Below are 14362 nucleotides of genomic sequence, written 5' to 3'. Positions count from 1 at the left end.
CTTGACATTTTAACAATTTTCATTCTAAGTTATCAGATTTAGCAGGTTAGTGTGTAAGAAGATGGTGCAAATTTAAGGCACAATTGTGTCTTTCTACTTTACTATCTATGTGACACTTTTATTTTGATCAATTAAAAACGTCTGAGCAACTTTAATTAGAAATATTCCCCTAAGAGTGCATAACCATTATATTTTTCCTTTGTTATTTCATCATGTCAAGATAGTTTATATAAACAATTTAATTTCAGAATGGTAACTGATATCCTGAGGACTCCTACATTAACCTTACATACAGAATTGTAACTTACCAAAGTATACTTCTCTCAAATACGTTTTCTTGTTTTCATGAATTAAAAGAGGGATTATTCATATTATATGTTTGACCAAACAAACATGATAGTCCAAGCAGTTTAATTCATCTGAATCTAGTACCACTGGATTAAAAATCTTGACGTGCTTCAACATCCCGCTTAATAAAAACTTAAAGTAAATATTCAGATCACATAATTTACAAGAATTACAAGGTAAAATCAAGCATCGAACTGCATGTAGTAACATATAAATATAACAATCTCAACATGAAACATGCAACTGAGCTGCAAATGCTACTTAATAGCACCGGTGAGTAAGTATTTGTCTACTACAAAAAACATGTCCAATAAATAAAGTCAGATGCAGAAATGTGAAAAGGTTTTAAGATCTTGATAGAAAACCTTATAGGCAGCATCTTTTAGAGTTTGTAGATTCTCTAGCTTCAGCTTGTAAGTCTTTATCTCCTGTGCTTGATCTTTGTGAAGTTTTTTGATGGCTTCTAAAGCTTTCGTGTAGCTATGAAGGGAGCAAACACATACTGAAAGTTAGATCATCCAGTGACTGAATCATATAAGGTTATCAAGGGAAAAGAACTGCAACACTCAGCACTGATAAACACCAAAAACAAGCATAATGTTTATAGGAAGTTTTACAAAACTGACAACTAGCAAGCATGGTTCAATAGTCAAATATTACTCAAAAGTGAACAGATTATTCAAGTAGATGCAAGTTTTTCAAACAGATGATTTATATAAATACAGATTACTGCCATAATATATTGCAATTCAATGTAAATGCAGTTAAAGAATTATCAGCATTTTAGTAGTGTGATAGTTTCCTTTGGCTTCTCCTCAGATGAGATACTAAGGTAGCCTTCAAAATTGTGGATGTCATGCTCTTGGTAGAGTCTTTATATTATAACAGTGCATAGACACAATTGAATCTATCCATTGAAGAATTATGCCAGATATAATACAATTATCATTATAAAGTTAAGAGAGCATTGTGAACAGGGAAGCAAATTGCTGCTATTGAGTAAAGAATACAAGCAGCATGCACACTAAGGATTGAGAATAAAGAATCCTCCAGCAAAGCTCGCCTCTTTTCTGCCCTCAAATTTATGGATCAAAAGTACGATAGAATGCCAATTTTTGGGCATCAGGAAACAGCACGGGTCTGATCCCTGTAATATTAACAACAAAATAACCAATATAATATTTTTATCTATCAATTAAAATTATATAACAAAGTTTCAGCAAGGTTGTTCTAATAAAATCAGTGAATAAAAGGAACAAACAAGACAGACAATCTCAGAAAAACTGACCCCATCCATGAAAAGATTGTTGGCTATTAATTATCAGCAAGAGCTAGAACTTCACTGACCATGAATAATTCCTTAAAAGATCTCATCTTCTCTGTGATTTTAGAAGGATGCCAACTCCTTTATTAAGATATTAGTCAAAATCTACCATAATATAGATCTGGTCACTACAATGAGTTGTTATAGCAGATTGCGCAGTTATAAGATAAGCTCTACTACTCTATAGCACTCAACACCATATTCCATGGTGGATGAGTTTGCCAAATTATTACGGTAATTGCTTAAACCAATTTCTGGAGACTGGCACACTCTGGTGCCCTCCAGTCTGGAATGCATTGACCAGGGTAGTGGCAACTTTACAGGGTACGTAATGTGACAAATATGAACTATTCATCATCAAATCATTTTTGATAATAGCCACTCAATTTTCCCTTGGATTTATTAGTTCTTATCTTATCTTTTGTTTTAGCCATTGTAGTTCTAGCTAAGGAGGTCACATTCATCTCAATGTGAGGGTAGTGATCATACTTTGATTAAAATTATGAGCAATCCTCTCCTTACATAACATGCATAGCCATTATATTGGATGGATTCCTAAGAAATTATATGAACTTGCAAAGAATGTACAGATGCCCAATTACTGTGTTCATGAGATATCTCCCACATGGGCCAGAACTGGATGAGAAGGGAGGCCATTTAGACGTATGCTATGTGTGCAGTAACACATCTGCCTATGCAGAGACTATTATGCAGCCATATATACCATGTGTTAGAATAATGCCGTAGGTAAACAGTGTGAAATAAGGTGCAAGCTTGCAGAACATATAGGCATTGCTACAAAATGTGTAAGCCATATATACATGAGTTATTAGAGGCCTTTGCTTTGACACACCAAGGGAAGTGAACCATAAGCAAGCTATTTCTGAACGATGACTAAAAGAACCTTCTATAGTGTGAAAAACACATATTAGTGAATGGCATCATGCAATGGGAGTAATTAGAGAGACAAAAGAATTAAAAAAATAATGAACTGGGATTATAAGAACTATGGCTAGTACATCCCATTCTACGCGCTAAATGAAAAGGAGCATTCTAAGTATTAATTGTTAATAAAAATATCATAATGAATTTAGAATTAATTATGCAGTGAGAAAAAAGAACATGAATACATGATCAAAAATCATCACTGTAGTGAGCTGATGGATATCATTTGTTACCATGTCAAATCAAATACTTCATGAATCTGAATTCTCATGAAATGACATGTTGAGAACATTAAACTTTAGGAGGGCACAGTAGGACTTGAGATGAGAAAAAAAAATCTCAAACCAAAGCATGAAGAGTGCAGGCCATAACTGCACTTTCCCTTGGCAAGCCTCATCTCAAACTACTGCCACATACGCAAGATAAGTGATGCAGGAACAAGGGGTTTGTTGATTTGGGGGTTTAGGATTACAGACCGATTACAGGCCAGGTGTATGCTAAAATAGGGAAGAACTGATTTTTTTTTTATACAGAAGTTTTTGTACAACAGGGACTGATATTACAAGCTGCTGATTTTTTTTTTAAAAAGAATTGTAGTTCATATTAAAGTACATCAACAAGTTGCTTCGGAATAGAACAGATGATCAAATAGGGGTAGATACAGCAAACTAAAGTAAAATTCAGACAGTTCTTGGAAGTGTTTTAGTGGCAAGCAACTTGCTAATGAAGAAAGATAACAACCATCACCAAGACTTCACAATCATCACACTTGCTTCCTCATTGAGTAATCGCCATGCCAGGAACATCATTATTTTCATAGAAAGAAAACAAGAAACCTCATTAAAATGTTACCTTCAATGGCTAAATCGTCTCGTCAGTAGATAGATAGGTACTATTTTCACCAATCTGTGACCATAGATGTTTCATTTTGTCAATTCTCGGCTTGGAACCATTCAGATATTGTTCAAAACATTCATTTAACTCCAGATCCAATGTTATGTGCATTCAAATAGATTCATTGAGCAAAACTGCATCAGAAATAAAATATTTCGGATACCTGGAAGAATTTAATCTGGTTATTATAGAAGCAAGCCAAGTTTAGGGATCTAAGAAAGGTAAATACCCAAGAAGGACTAAGAATACCCAAGAAGGACTAAGTGTGAGGAGTCATGAACAAAATTACGTGATGTGCAGAGGTTCGATAAGCACATTTATGTTTTAATCCAAAAAAGTTATGCCCATCCATAACAACAGATAAAAAAACATGCACTTAAATAGAAATCCAGTCCCCAGAGCAATTGAGTATTAGAAAATAAACAGAAAATGGTAGCAGCATATTGACGTCTCATTTCTTTTCCATCAAATTTTAACTCCCAATTCATTTCAGTAACATGTTCAGGGAAGATAAACAATACCGGGTGGCAGAGAAGATGTCATCAAATTTCTTTTTAAGCGTTGAAGAATCCTGCAGTGGCCAATTGGAATCATCCTGGTGGACAAATATGACATTCTCCAAGATGGCCTTCGACACGCCCATCAGAGCTGGGATCTCCCTATCCATGTCGGCACACCTGTAGCTGAGGCAGACCTTCTGCACTCAACCACCACAATCATCAGAAAAATATACCTAAAAGAGCGTCTTGGATCACAAATTACCACATAAACTATAGAAGGGGAAGAAAGCAAGGGCGAACCTCTCCAGTGTGGGGGTTGATGGTCTGGAGGACGCTCTCGATGGCCTTGAACTCCATCTTGGAGGCCTTCTGGGTGAGCTGGAAGGATCGAATGCACACAACATCCTTCCCAGCAGCCGTCTTGAACCGAAGCTTGATCTGCCCTTTGGTCTCCGTCTCCCCCGCCACCTTCCGAACAAAAAACACCCCCCAAAGATGACAAATTGACCCAAAACCATCACCCTAAACGATTAAAGATGCGTTTTTTTCTTGATAGGAAGAGGAACAGGATGCGAACCTTGGGGTCGTGGATGAAGCTGTGGCCGGACCGGGAGTTGGGGGGGAGCTCGCCCGTGCAGGAGAGCTTCAGGCATTCGATGATGGTCTGCAGAGAGAGAGAGAGACAGAGAAACGGAGATGAGATCATCGGATTGATTGAAGCCAAAATGTGGACATATTATAATATATATAAATATATAGATAGAGAGAGAGAGAGAGAAGAATACCGTTTTGCCGGCGCCGTTGGGGCCGACGATGAGGGTGAGAGGCTTGAAGAAGGTGATGACGTGCTTGTTCTCCGGATCAAAGCTCCGGATGCCTTTGATCAGCATCTTGTCCACCGTACTCATCTTCTTCTTCTTCTCTTCGCCTCGCTTCGCTTGCTTCGCGAGTCTCGCCCACTCTTTGCTCTTTTGGTGTCTGGAATCGGGAAGGTTTTGCTCGAGAGGGAGGGGGAAATGGCGGGGGAAGGGGTTTTAGAGAGTCTGGTTTGCTCCGGCTCGTCGTCGATCAGGACCGGACCTGGTCTGGTGGAGGCTGTGGATCTGCGTTGAGATTGGGAAATAGATGGAATAGAGCAGGTGTGTTTAGCTTCTCATTTGCCCGCAATAAATATAAAGAATTTTGCAAAAACAATTATTGTCTTTTTACGTTGAAAACCAAATAAAAGTATCAATACTTGTATTTTACTTCCAAAATATTTAACTTGTCTAATCTAAAAATATAAACATATAATTCGATTATATCAAAGAAATAATATTCTTTTGCAAGAAAAGTTTTAAGTAAACTTTGAGTGCAAAGTACATAGGTCAGAGGGTGAAGGCTTGTCGAGAGGATAAAATTAATTATTATTGATACATGACGCAAAATTTTGTGAACTCAAATTAAGATACTTTGGTGAGTTTCACTCATCTTTATTCCAAAAAAATCTAATATGATTGGTTACGAAAATTACAAATTTATACTAACAGAGATGTGGTGCAGTAGGAATGAAATTACAAAAAGAAAGGTAGCTTTTTCCTTCTCCTACGATGAATTATTGGGACAAGTCTACTCCAACACCAAGATTATACAAGGCGGCATACATAAAAAAAAATAAAAGAAAGAAAAGAAATACCTAACCTTTTCCCATCCTCACCAACACTAATATATTCGTTTTCACCTCCAAAAAAAAAAAATTAGAAATTAAGAATTCTCACCCGTTACATAAGCAAGTGCCCACAATGTTCATTACTCAAGACGTAAATAGCCAACCAATTACTTTAGCAAAAAAGAAAGTCCAGCTTATATAGAAAAGAGTAAGAAAGAAAAAGAGAGGAAGACGACTGCACAACTCCAAGCCCGAGGGCAAGAAAAACCTCACCTTTTCCCATCCTTACCAACACTAATACATTTGTTACTGGATTTTAAAAAAAAGAAAAAAAAAGGATTTAAAAAAAAAAAGAAACATTAGCACGTGCAAGGCACGTGCCATAAAGCCAGCATCTCAACGAATCGGGCTCGGTACCCCTCGCCCCTATTCGCTGCAGCGGGCTCGAATACTGCCATAATCCACATAAAATCTTGGACTCGCCGAAGAAGAGGAAGAGCGGAAAGGAGTCGAAGGCGAACATGTCGCACAACCCTTCTCAGCTCCTCCCTTCAGGTGCTCTCTCTTTCTCTCTCTCAATGTGTCTTTTCCCTCGACGCCTGTTTTAATCCTCTCCCTCCTCTTCTTTGTGCGTGTTTGTAGAGCTGATCGATCGGTGCATCGGATCGAAGATATGGGTGATAATGAAGGGCGACAAGGAGCTCGTCGGAACGCTCAGGGGTTTCGATGTCTATGTCAATATGGTCCTCGAAGATGTCACGGAATAGTAAGCTAAACCCTAAACCCCCTCCACCCTCTCCCACTCTATTTTTATTTCGCTATCATCCATTCTTGGTTGCTTTTCATGGCTCGCACCTGGACCTGAATGTGAAACTAGGGTTATACCCGGCATCAATTTCTATGCACTTGATGAAGAAGGAAGAGGAATCTGAAGGATTTGGTTTTTGTTCTAGTTCTCGTTTTCTCCTCAACTTGCTTTTGGTGGATTATTTGAAGTAAATTTTCATGGTGATATGTCTCCCTCTAGTTGTTGCCAGTTGGCTGCGGCGTGATAAGAGAGGAACGAATCGTGAAATATAAGAAAACAAGATAGATTTTTTTTTCTTTTTTTTAAAATTTTAACATGTCAAACAATTAAGGCGAAGATGCTAAGATCAACAGTCTGTGATTTTCATCTTTGAATCTGACCTTATCTATTTAATTATTCATTTATTCCGATTTTTTAAGCATTTTGTTTTTTTCTCAAACTCCTAAAGCATCAAAACTTTTCCTTTGTCTTATTATTATCTCTATTTGATGGGTTTTTGTTTTTTTTAATGCTGGTGGGTTGTTGAGAGATTTGTGGGCTTATTGCGAGACCTGAGGTCGGTTGGAGGAAATCTTTTTCCTTGTTGTTGAGGCCCAACATTATCATACATGGTTCTATATGCGAGTCCTGTGTATGGGATGCCATCACATAGAGCCCTGATGTCTCCACACTCCACACTCTGTTATCTTACACGCTCCTCATTCCATCAATATTTCTCTCCTTTCCAAAATCCGTTTTCTTCTTTTCTTGGCAACTAAGGGAAAAAGGGGTTTGTTCTTCTTTTCTTGATGCGGACATGTTCATATCAAGACCGGCTGCGAGCTTAAGGGGAGTTGTACTTTGAAGCTCCTGATAGCTGACAGAACCCATAGATGGGGAAGCTTTAATAGCTTTAGGGCAGTTTATTGACGTGCCTTGCCATAGGCCAGCCTTTTCTTTTCCCTTACTCTGCTATTATTGTATAATATACATGCATTAATATATGTTATATTAAATACTTTCCTTGTTGATTTCTCTAACAACTCCAACACTAATAATTGAATTGTAACTTTTCAATATTGGCAGATCATCAAGACTTTAATGTGATGGAATAGATTAAGAAACTGTAATTTAATAACTGTTGGATGCACCAAAACTTAGTGCATAAGAAGTTCATTGGGCCCGCTTAACTGTTAGATTAGGAAACTTAGAGCATGACTGTCTCAGAAATTTTCTTCCCATTTATTTCTCTGTCTGCTAAGGGTTATTCGCCAATTTTTTTGCTGCCCAAATAGCAGGGTGATTTCATGATTAGCAGGTATATTCATGACAACCACCCAATTATGTCCTCTTGTAAGTCCTAGTTGAACTAGTATTAATCATAAAAGAAAAAAGGGCGAGGGTCAAGCGCCCAGGGGAATTTGTAGAAGCTGGTTTTGAGTATCATTTATGAGGCCTAATTGATGCAGGACGACCCAACCCCTAAATGCAAGACAATGAAACCCTATAATTTACAATGATGCAAAACCCTAATCCTGATATGATATTATGTCAATCTAATAATCAGAAAATTAAAATCTGAAACTAATATGCTTAGGAAAATAAACTAGAAAATAGAAACTAACCTAGATGTGAAGATGATGCATGTCAGGATTATAATAGTCTATTAAAGATAATGTTGGATGATAGCTTATATGCAAATTAGGGAAAATTTCTGGAAGAAAAGTATATAAAGCTACAAAAACAAGTCAAGGGATTTTTGATGATAGTGTTTTGTTTGCTTAATCAATTTTCTGCGGTCATTATCTGGAATCTATTGTGTCATGTTTCCTGCCATGCTGGATTGTGCATGACTTATGAATCATAGCCTTGTTGAGAGAATGGAATGCTTGATGCACTCTAGAAGCTCCTTAAAATCAAATTTATGGTTGTGGTGAAAATTGACTAAGCTATAGGTTTGATATTAACTTTAGATATGAAAATCTAGAACCATCGAAGGGGAAAGGTTCAAACAACAGATGTAGGATTTGTGTTTAAGGTTTACAAACTCTATTAGAAAAAAATGAGCTGTTTAGGCATGCAATGGGGATCAAAAAGGACTCCTGCACAACAAATCAAGTAAACAAGAGGTGAGTCATTCGCAATCTAGCTGGTTTTTTAGAAGGGCCTGTTTGATGGATGATGATCAATATGGTGTGATATGCTATGAGGGCTGGTGGATGATAGGTTTATGGTAGCAGAAGGGTAACAGGCTAAAAGAAATGAAAAACAATAAGCAGAAAATGCCAAGGAAACAAATGAACAAAGACATGGGAATAAGAAAACCATCAATCTCCCACTGGCTTAACAAGAACTATTTCCCTGGGGGCTCACGCCCAATTCCAATGTCATGGAAAAAGGAAAATAGCATCATACATCATAGCATTACAAAAACTTTAAGGAAAGAAGTCTTAAAATGGCCCTAAGCTATCATGTTACTGTTTTATATCATATGCCATAGATAATAACTGGCCTTTCACTTTCTCCAATTAACATGTTGGCTATCTAGGCACTTAAGTTTGCCCCCTTTCTCACTATGACTACATAAGACAAGGATTAAAGCGTAAAATAACACTAAAATAAAAATAAATAACAAAGACAAGCAAAGACTTAACCACTAGACTCCGCCAAGCTATAATAGTGTCCATGAAGCTCTCATTAAGATTCAGCATTGTTGATGTCAATCGAAAGACTTGGAAGTCTCCTTGAGCGCCTAATGTAAATGTGAAATTCATCTTGACTTCTATCAACCAACTTAACAAACTAGTCAATTCGATTGCCTGCTAGTTGCATGTAGACCTAGTGAGTTGGCAGATTCATTTGCATTTATATGCATGATTTACATACTACAATGTATTAGAATTTAGAATATAGCTTTGAGAAATGAAAGCTACAGTTACAACAGATGCACATCACAAGCATTAGGAGTTTGGAGGAGAAATGGTCACTAATTGAGTCTAATGCCGGAGTGCTGGTTCAACACAAAAAGTAGCTATCAGCTATTAATAGTTTGGAGTAGTTGATATTTTAGTCTAAGTCAAAAGTTCAGTCAAATAGTAATTATTACTACTAATCGTTGGTGGTTCTTAAGGTTTTTCATTTGTTACAAAATGTTAAACATATTGTTTCAAATTTTTAGACATCACTAGTTCTAGTTAATGCATGTGTCTCTTAATGTTTGTAAAGGAAACTGTTGTATTTGTCTATTAAAAAGTAGTCATGTACTAACGTAATCAATATTAAGTGTTATGTAATGTCTGTACGGAGTCATATAATAGATGTTGGTAGAATAAAGAATTGGTGTATTAGAGTTTATCTCTTTTGAATGTAGTGGTGGATTCCACTTGCTATCTCCCTCTCCTACTTCTCTTCTATCCTGATTTCTTTTTCCATTTATTCTTAAGCCAATGTTTTTTGTTATCAATTTTTATCAAAGTATAAGTTTGACTCGCACCCTTTCTCTTTAAGAAGGCATCTCTTTTCAAAAATCATGGCTTGCAATAACAAAGAGCGTTATAAACTTCTTCAACATCATGTCGAACTATTTTGTCTATATGATGAAGCTTGGCTAGAATAGAGGATAAAGATAGATGAAGGATTCAAAAACAAACAAGAAATACTCAAGATTGTATTGATAAATTATAAGTGATGCTATCTCAACTAATCACAATTGAAATTTCTTCAAATGAATGGCTATCATCAGATGTGATTCATCCATGCAAAGTCAAGATCAACAAAGAATCAACAAGATTGATGAAGTTAGAACTTCACATAAGGTTTTAACTATATGATGACAGCTCTTATGCCTAATTGTCTGCCAACCATCATTCATCTAGTGGAATCCATCACTACTTCAAATAGGCATAAAATCAAAAATACCTATTTTTCATTCTACTATGGCTTTATGTTGACACTACATAACTCTTCATGTACCTTACATTAATACATGACTACTTTCCAAAAGATACAAACGACAACTGCGTTTATAATCTTTAAGAGATGCATGTTTGAATTATAATTAATGATGCTCAAAAATTCTAAAAGGCACATTTGGCATTTATAGCTTAACAAGCACTATATATTAATAACTAATAATTTCTCTATGACTAGACTTAGACTAAAATATGGGATTGGCATATGGGTCTCTAGAATAGACATGATAAAGTTGGTGTATTGCTCTTGCTCAGAGGTTGCTTGAAGCTTTGGAAAAGCTGCACGTGAAAGGTTCCTATCATGTCTTGTGAATGAATCTGCATACTTCTATGAATTGGATCTTCCAAAAGACATGCAGATCAGCCATGTATTCAGGATGATGTGACGCTTTATAAGGAGCCTACGAACATCCCTATTAAGCCTTCCTTTTTCGTCTCTTACTACTACTGTTGATGTAACAACTTATGACCTTGCTGAAAAAGGCTATATCCACTAGGTTTGGTTTCTGCAATTCCTCAACCTATCATCCCAGATCATCCACAACTGAGAGAGTAGAAAATGGATAAAGTTAAGTATATTAGTCATATCTGAGTTGGAGAAAGTGAAAGGCTGATTAATGGTTCACCGCACTAGTTTGCACCGCCCCATATTGGGCATATACCGTACCACATTGTTATTGGACCAACACTTGGTATGCTGAACCGACCGGTTACCAAGCGTGCCAACACTATACTAATGTGGCATCAGTACGGGGTTCGGTATCGAGAGGTAAACCTTGGGTTAATTAATGTTCATAGAACTCTAATGTGAAAAGTAATGTTACATTGCTGGACCTATCTAAAAAAAAGAAAAGAAAGGAAAAGAAAATCAAAGTTCTTTTTCCCTTGTGATGCTATATGTGAGGTGTAGTTACTGAGTGAGGCCGCAGGAGTTCTTTGTCAAGTTGGTGTGAAATTGTTGCTTTCTTTTGTCTATATCTTTTCTTTGTTTGTTTCTTCTACATCTTGTGTTCGTTGTTTCCTCTTTTTATTTGTTTTTTGACCCTTTCATTTTCGGCCCTAACAGTATCTGACATAGTAGCAATTATCAGTCATCAAACAGGCCTATAGAAAGAACATGCCTGGATTGGATCGATTACCTATTGGTTAATCTGGTTTGCTTGGGCAGTAGTCTTTTCTGATTCTTCGTACAAGCCTAGACAACTTAGTCTTCTTTTAATAAAGCCTCATGATGTCTAGATCCCCTGAATACAAATCCTAAATTTGATGTTTGAACTTTTCCCTTTTGATTGTTCGAGATTTTATATTTGAAATTAATCTCATATTTGTAAATTTGTTGCTTTTTTTCCCATACGTGGACCCTAAATCTGATTTGAAGAGGCTTCTAGAGATATGACTGACTCCAGTTAGTGATTGTAGCAACATGATTAAGCAAATGCAGCACCATCATCCCAAATCCCTCCACTTTCCTTTGGTATCTTCTGATACTTTGCCCCGAGAAACTTTATTAATTCACGTATAAGCTATTATCTAATTTTGTTTTTGCAAACTATTCATCTTTAGTGCTAAACATTCATAATCTGTGTCTAGGTTAGTTTCTGATTTATTTTCCTGAGCATATTAGTTTCAGAATTCGATTTTAAATTGTCAAATTGACATAATGTTGCATTACGATTAGAATTTTGTCATAAAGCAATCAGTTGTTTTATAGATTAGCTCAAGAAAAGGTCTTCTTTTCCTACTTAATTTTACAGTGGGAACTGAAAGCCTCATCCTATGGAAAAAAACAAATGTTTCGATAACTCCCCGCCTCTCGGGTAATGTTGGATTATGTAAAGCCAGTCTCATCTAACCGAGTTAGATAGAACAAAAAAATGTTGGATTGGGTCTTTTCTGACTATATAGATGAAGGGTTGGGTTGTTTATAAGAGGATTGGGGCTAGGGAGTGCCCATGACAGAAGTGATTGTGGCTATGAAGGGAAGCATAGAGAGTGGAGAGGAAAGGATATGGGGTTTGTGCAAGATTAGATACCTGATTCGAGGATTGAATCAGATTGAGATGGGAGCTATGATGGGAAAGAGAGTGTTGGAGGGGGGAGGTTGTTTATTTTAAATCATGACTGTGAAGATAGTTTCTTTACCGTAAGTTGTGCATGCAAGATGTGTGCATGTGCTTTATGCTTCAGCCCTTATAATATAAATTGTTTAGCAGTCTCATCTTTATATAATTTTATTTTTCATTTCATCTAAAATCTGTTAAGAAAGAATTCTACAAGCATTTCATGCTGAGTGAATTTTCCAGTTTTTTAATTAGTATTTTAATACATTTGTTGCAGTGAAATCACAGCTGAAGGTCGCCGGATAACAAAGCTTGATCAGATACTGCTGAATGGCAACAACATTGCCATCGTAAGTTAGCAGAACTATTTTATGCTCTTAAATTTGATATCAAATTCCAAAAAAGCCATGACTGAAGTCTTCTGAAATAAAAATTCCTGATCTGTTTATCAAATAAAAATGGATCTGCGCAAGTTTCTGATGCATCTTCTAAAAATATGTAAGTAGTATATGATTTGTTAGAAGAATCAGTCAGTCTTTATTCTTTGAAACTTTGTTAAAAGAAAATCATTGGATTGATGATCAATATTTCATATAGGCAGGGTATTTCATGTATCAGAATTGTTCTCATCATAGGTGATGCTTCCTAAAGTTTTGAAAGTTCTATACTTTCTGTCCTTTCTTCTTCTTTTTTTTTTGTTTTAATTTTTTTTTCTTTTGTCTTGTACTGAACAACAAGCAAAAACAGTTTAGCTGTCTTATGTATATAAATGTCAGAATTTGCTTAGAAAGATCAGTTTTTATTCTTTAGTTCTCATCTTTCCTTGCCAACTTGTTAATGCTTTGTGCAGCTGGTCCCTGGTGGTTCCCCCGATCCAGAATGAAAGAACAGATATTTTTGAAGTGAGCTGAGATTTATTGGCTTTTTTAAGTTCGTGGACTGATATAAATCAAAATCTTAACGGATTATTGTGAACCAAATATGTAGGATGATACCGATAATAGGCTTATGTTCTATTGAAATCTTCTTTTTTTTTAACAGATACATTTGATCTGCCTTGATCAATTGCCGACAATGCTTTTCGGGACAAATATTGCATTTGTAATGACTAATGACTCTGCATTATAGCCTGGAACTTTTGTAGACAAAAAAACCAACTTGGACTTTCCTAAAAAAAAAAAAAGCAAAACTAACTTGGACTAGGGCGCTTAGACCAGCCAGTCAGCACCCTTGATCCATGTGCTTCAGCATTTCTAGTCCTAAAGGTTTCAACCAGCTTTGGAGAAAGACAGGCAGTATCTCTTAGCCTCCTGGCATGAATTTTTTTTTGTGGCGATGCACTTGTTGGCCGATGGCTGGATTTTAGGACCTTGCTCTTTGTTTGGTGCTCTCGGTATCCGTTTAGTTCTTTTGGAGTTTCTCCCTTTGATGCTTCTTCGGCTTCTGCTGCCCAATTTGTGGCAGCGGTCCCATCGTTGGTTGTGGCTCCAACACAGCTTGGAAGAAACTTCAGGATGGATGCATGCGGATGTCATCCGAATCCCTGTCAAATTGTTTGACAATTTTGGTTTATGTTTCGTGTTAAGGAGTCCAGCAGCATAGACAGGATCAAAGGTGGAAGCTTTCTTTTTTTTTTCTTTTTTTTTTTTGGTATATAAAAGGGGAAGGGGGGAGGAAGAGACAAGCCCACCTCCACGTAGCAGCCTCCATCCCGTTAGGAGAATGTTCGATACAGGCAGAAATGACCGTGTGTTTGGCATTCCGGCCGGTTTTACTTATATCTTCCCTATCCATGAGCCTGGCTCGGTTATCTCTCTGGGCTTCGGTACGAATCCTTCGTGTGAGTACGTCACATCTTGCACCATCGAAGCTATCAGCAGACCAA

General features: G+C 36.7%; 2 protein-coding genes across 4 annotated transcripts in view; one reads left to right on the top strand and one right to left on the bottom strand.

The window, feature by feature from the left end:
- The window catches only part of RAD50 (DNA repair-recombination protein (RAD50)), a 49104-nt gene extending 43946 nt beyond the window's left edge, over positions 1–5158 (bottom strand). For 2 of the 3 annotated variants that reach the window (XR_015971829.2, XM_088708212.2), the window contains exons 1-5: positions 4797–5154; positions 4589–4675; positions 4312–4479; positions 4033–4208; positions 714–828 (exon numbers count right to left, since the gene is read on the bottom strand). Coding sequence is in view for 2 of the 3 variants with exons in the window: in XM_088708212.2 (XP_088564338.1) it covers positions 714–828; positions 4033–4208; positions 4312–4479; positions 4589–4675; positions 4797–4919 (669 nt within the window). In the remaining variant the exon portion in view is untranslated. Of the gene's footprint in view, positions 1–713; positions 829–4032; positions 4209–4311; positions 4480–4588; positions 4676–4796 lie in introns of all 3 variants that reach the window. The other variant, XM_039115875.3, reaches the window with a different exon arrangement.
- A 926-nt stretch (positions 5159–6084) lies between these two features.
- On the top strand, positions 6085–13521 carry SAD1 (Small nuclear ribonucleoprotein family protein). Its single transcript, XM_008780553.6, has 4 exons — positions 6085–6214; positions 6302–6425; positions 12755–12827; positions 13328–13521. The coding sequence occupies exons 1-4, from the start codon at positions 6181–6183 to the stop codon at positions 13358–13360; spliced, it is 264 nt and encodes an 87-aa protein (XP_008778775.1). The 5' UTR covers positions 6085–6180; the 3' UTR covers positions 13361–13521.
- The last annotated feature ends 841 nt before the right edge of the window (positions 13522–14362 follow it).

Source organism: Phoenix dactylifera, chromosome 12 (genome assembly GCF_051530095.1).
Source record: "Phoenix dactylifera cultivar Ajwa chromosome 12, Ajwa_hap1_PhDact_Kaust_v1.1, whole genome shotgun sequence".
Taxonomy (NCBI): Eukaryota; Viridiplantae; Streptophyta; class Magnoliopsida; order Arecales; family Arecaceae; genus Phoenix; species Phoenix dactylifera.
Note: the sequence above shows the minus strand (reverse complement) of the source record. Positions and strands in the feature narration are given on the sequence as shown.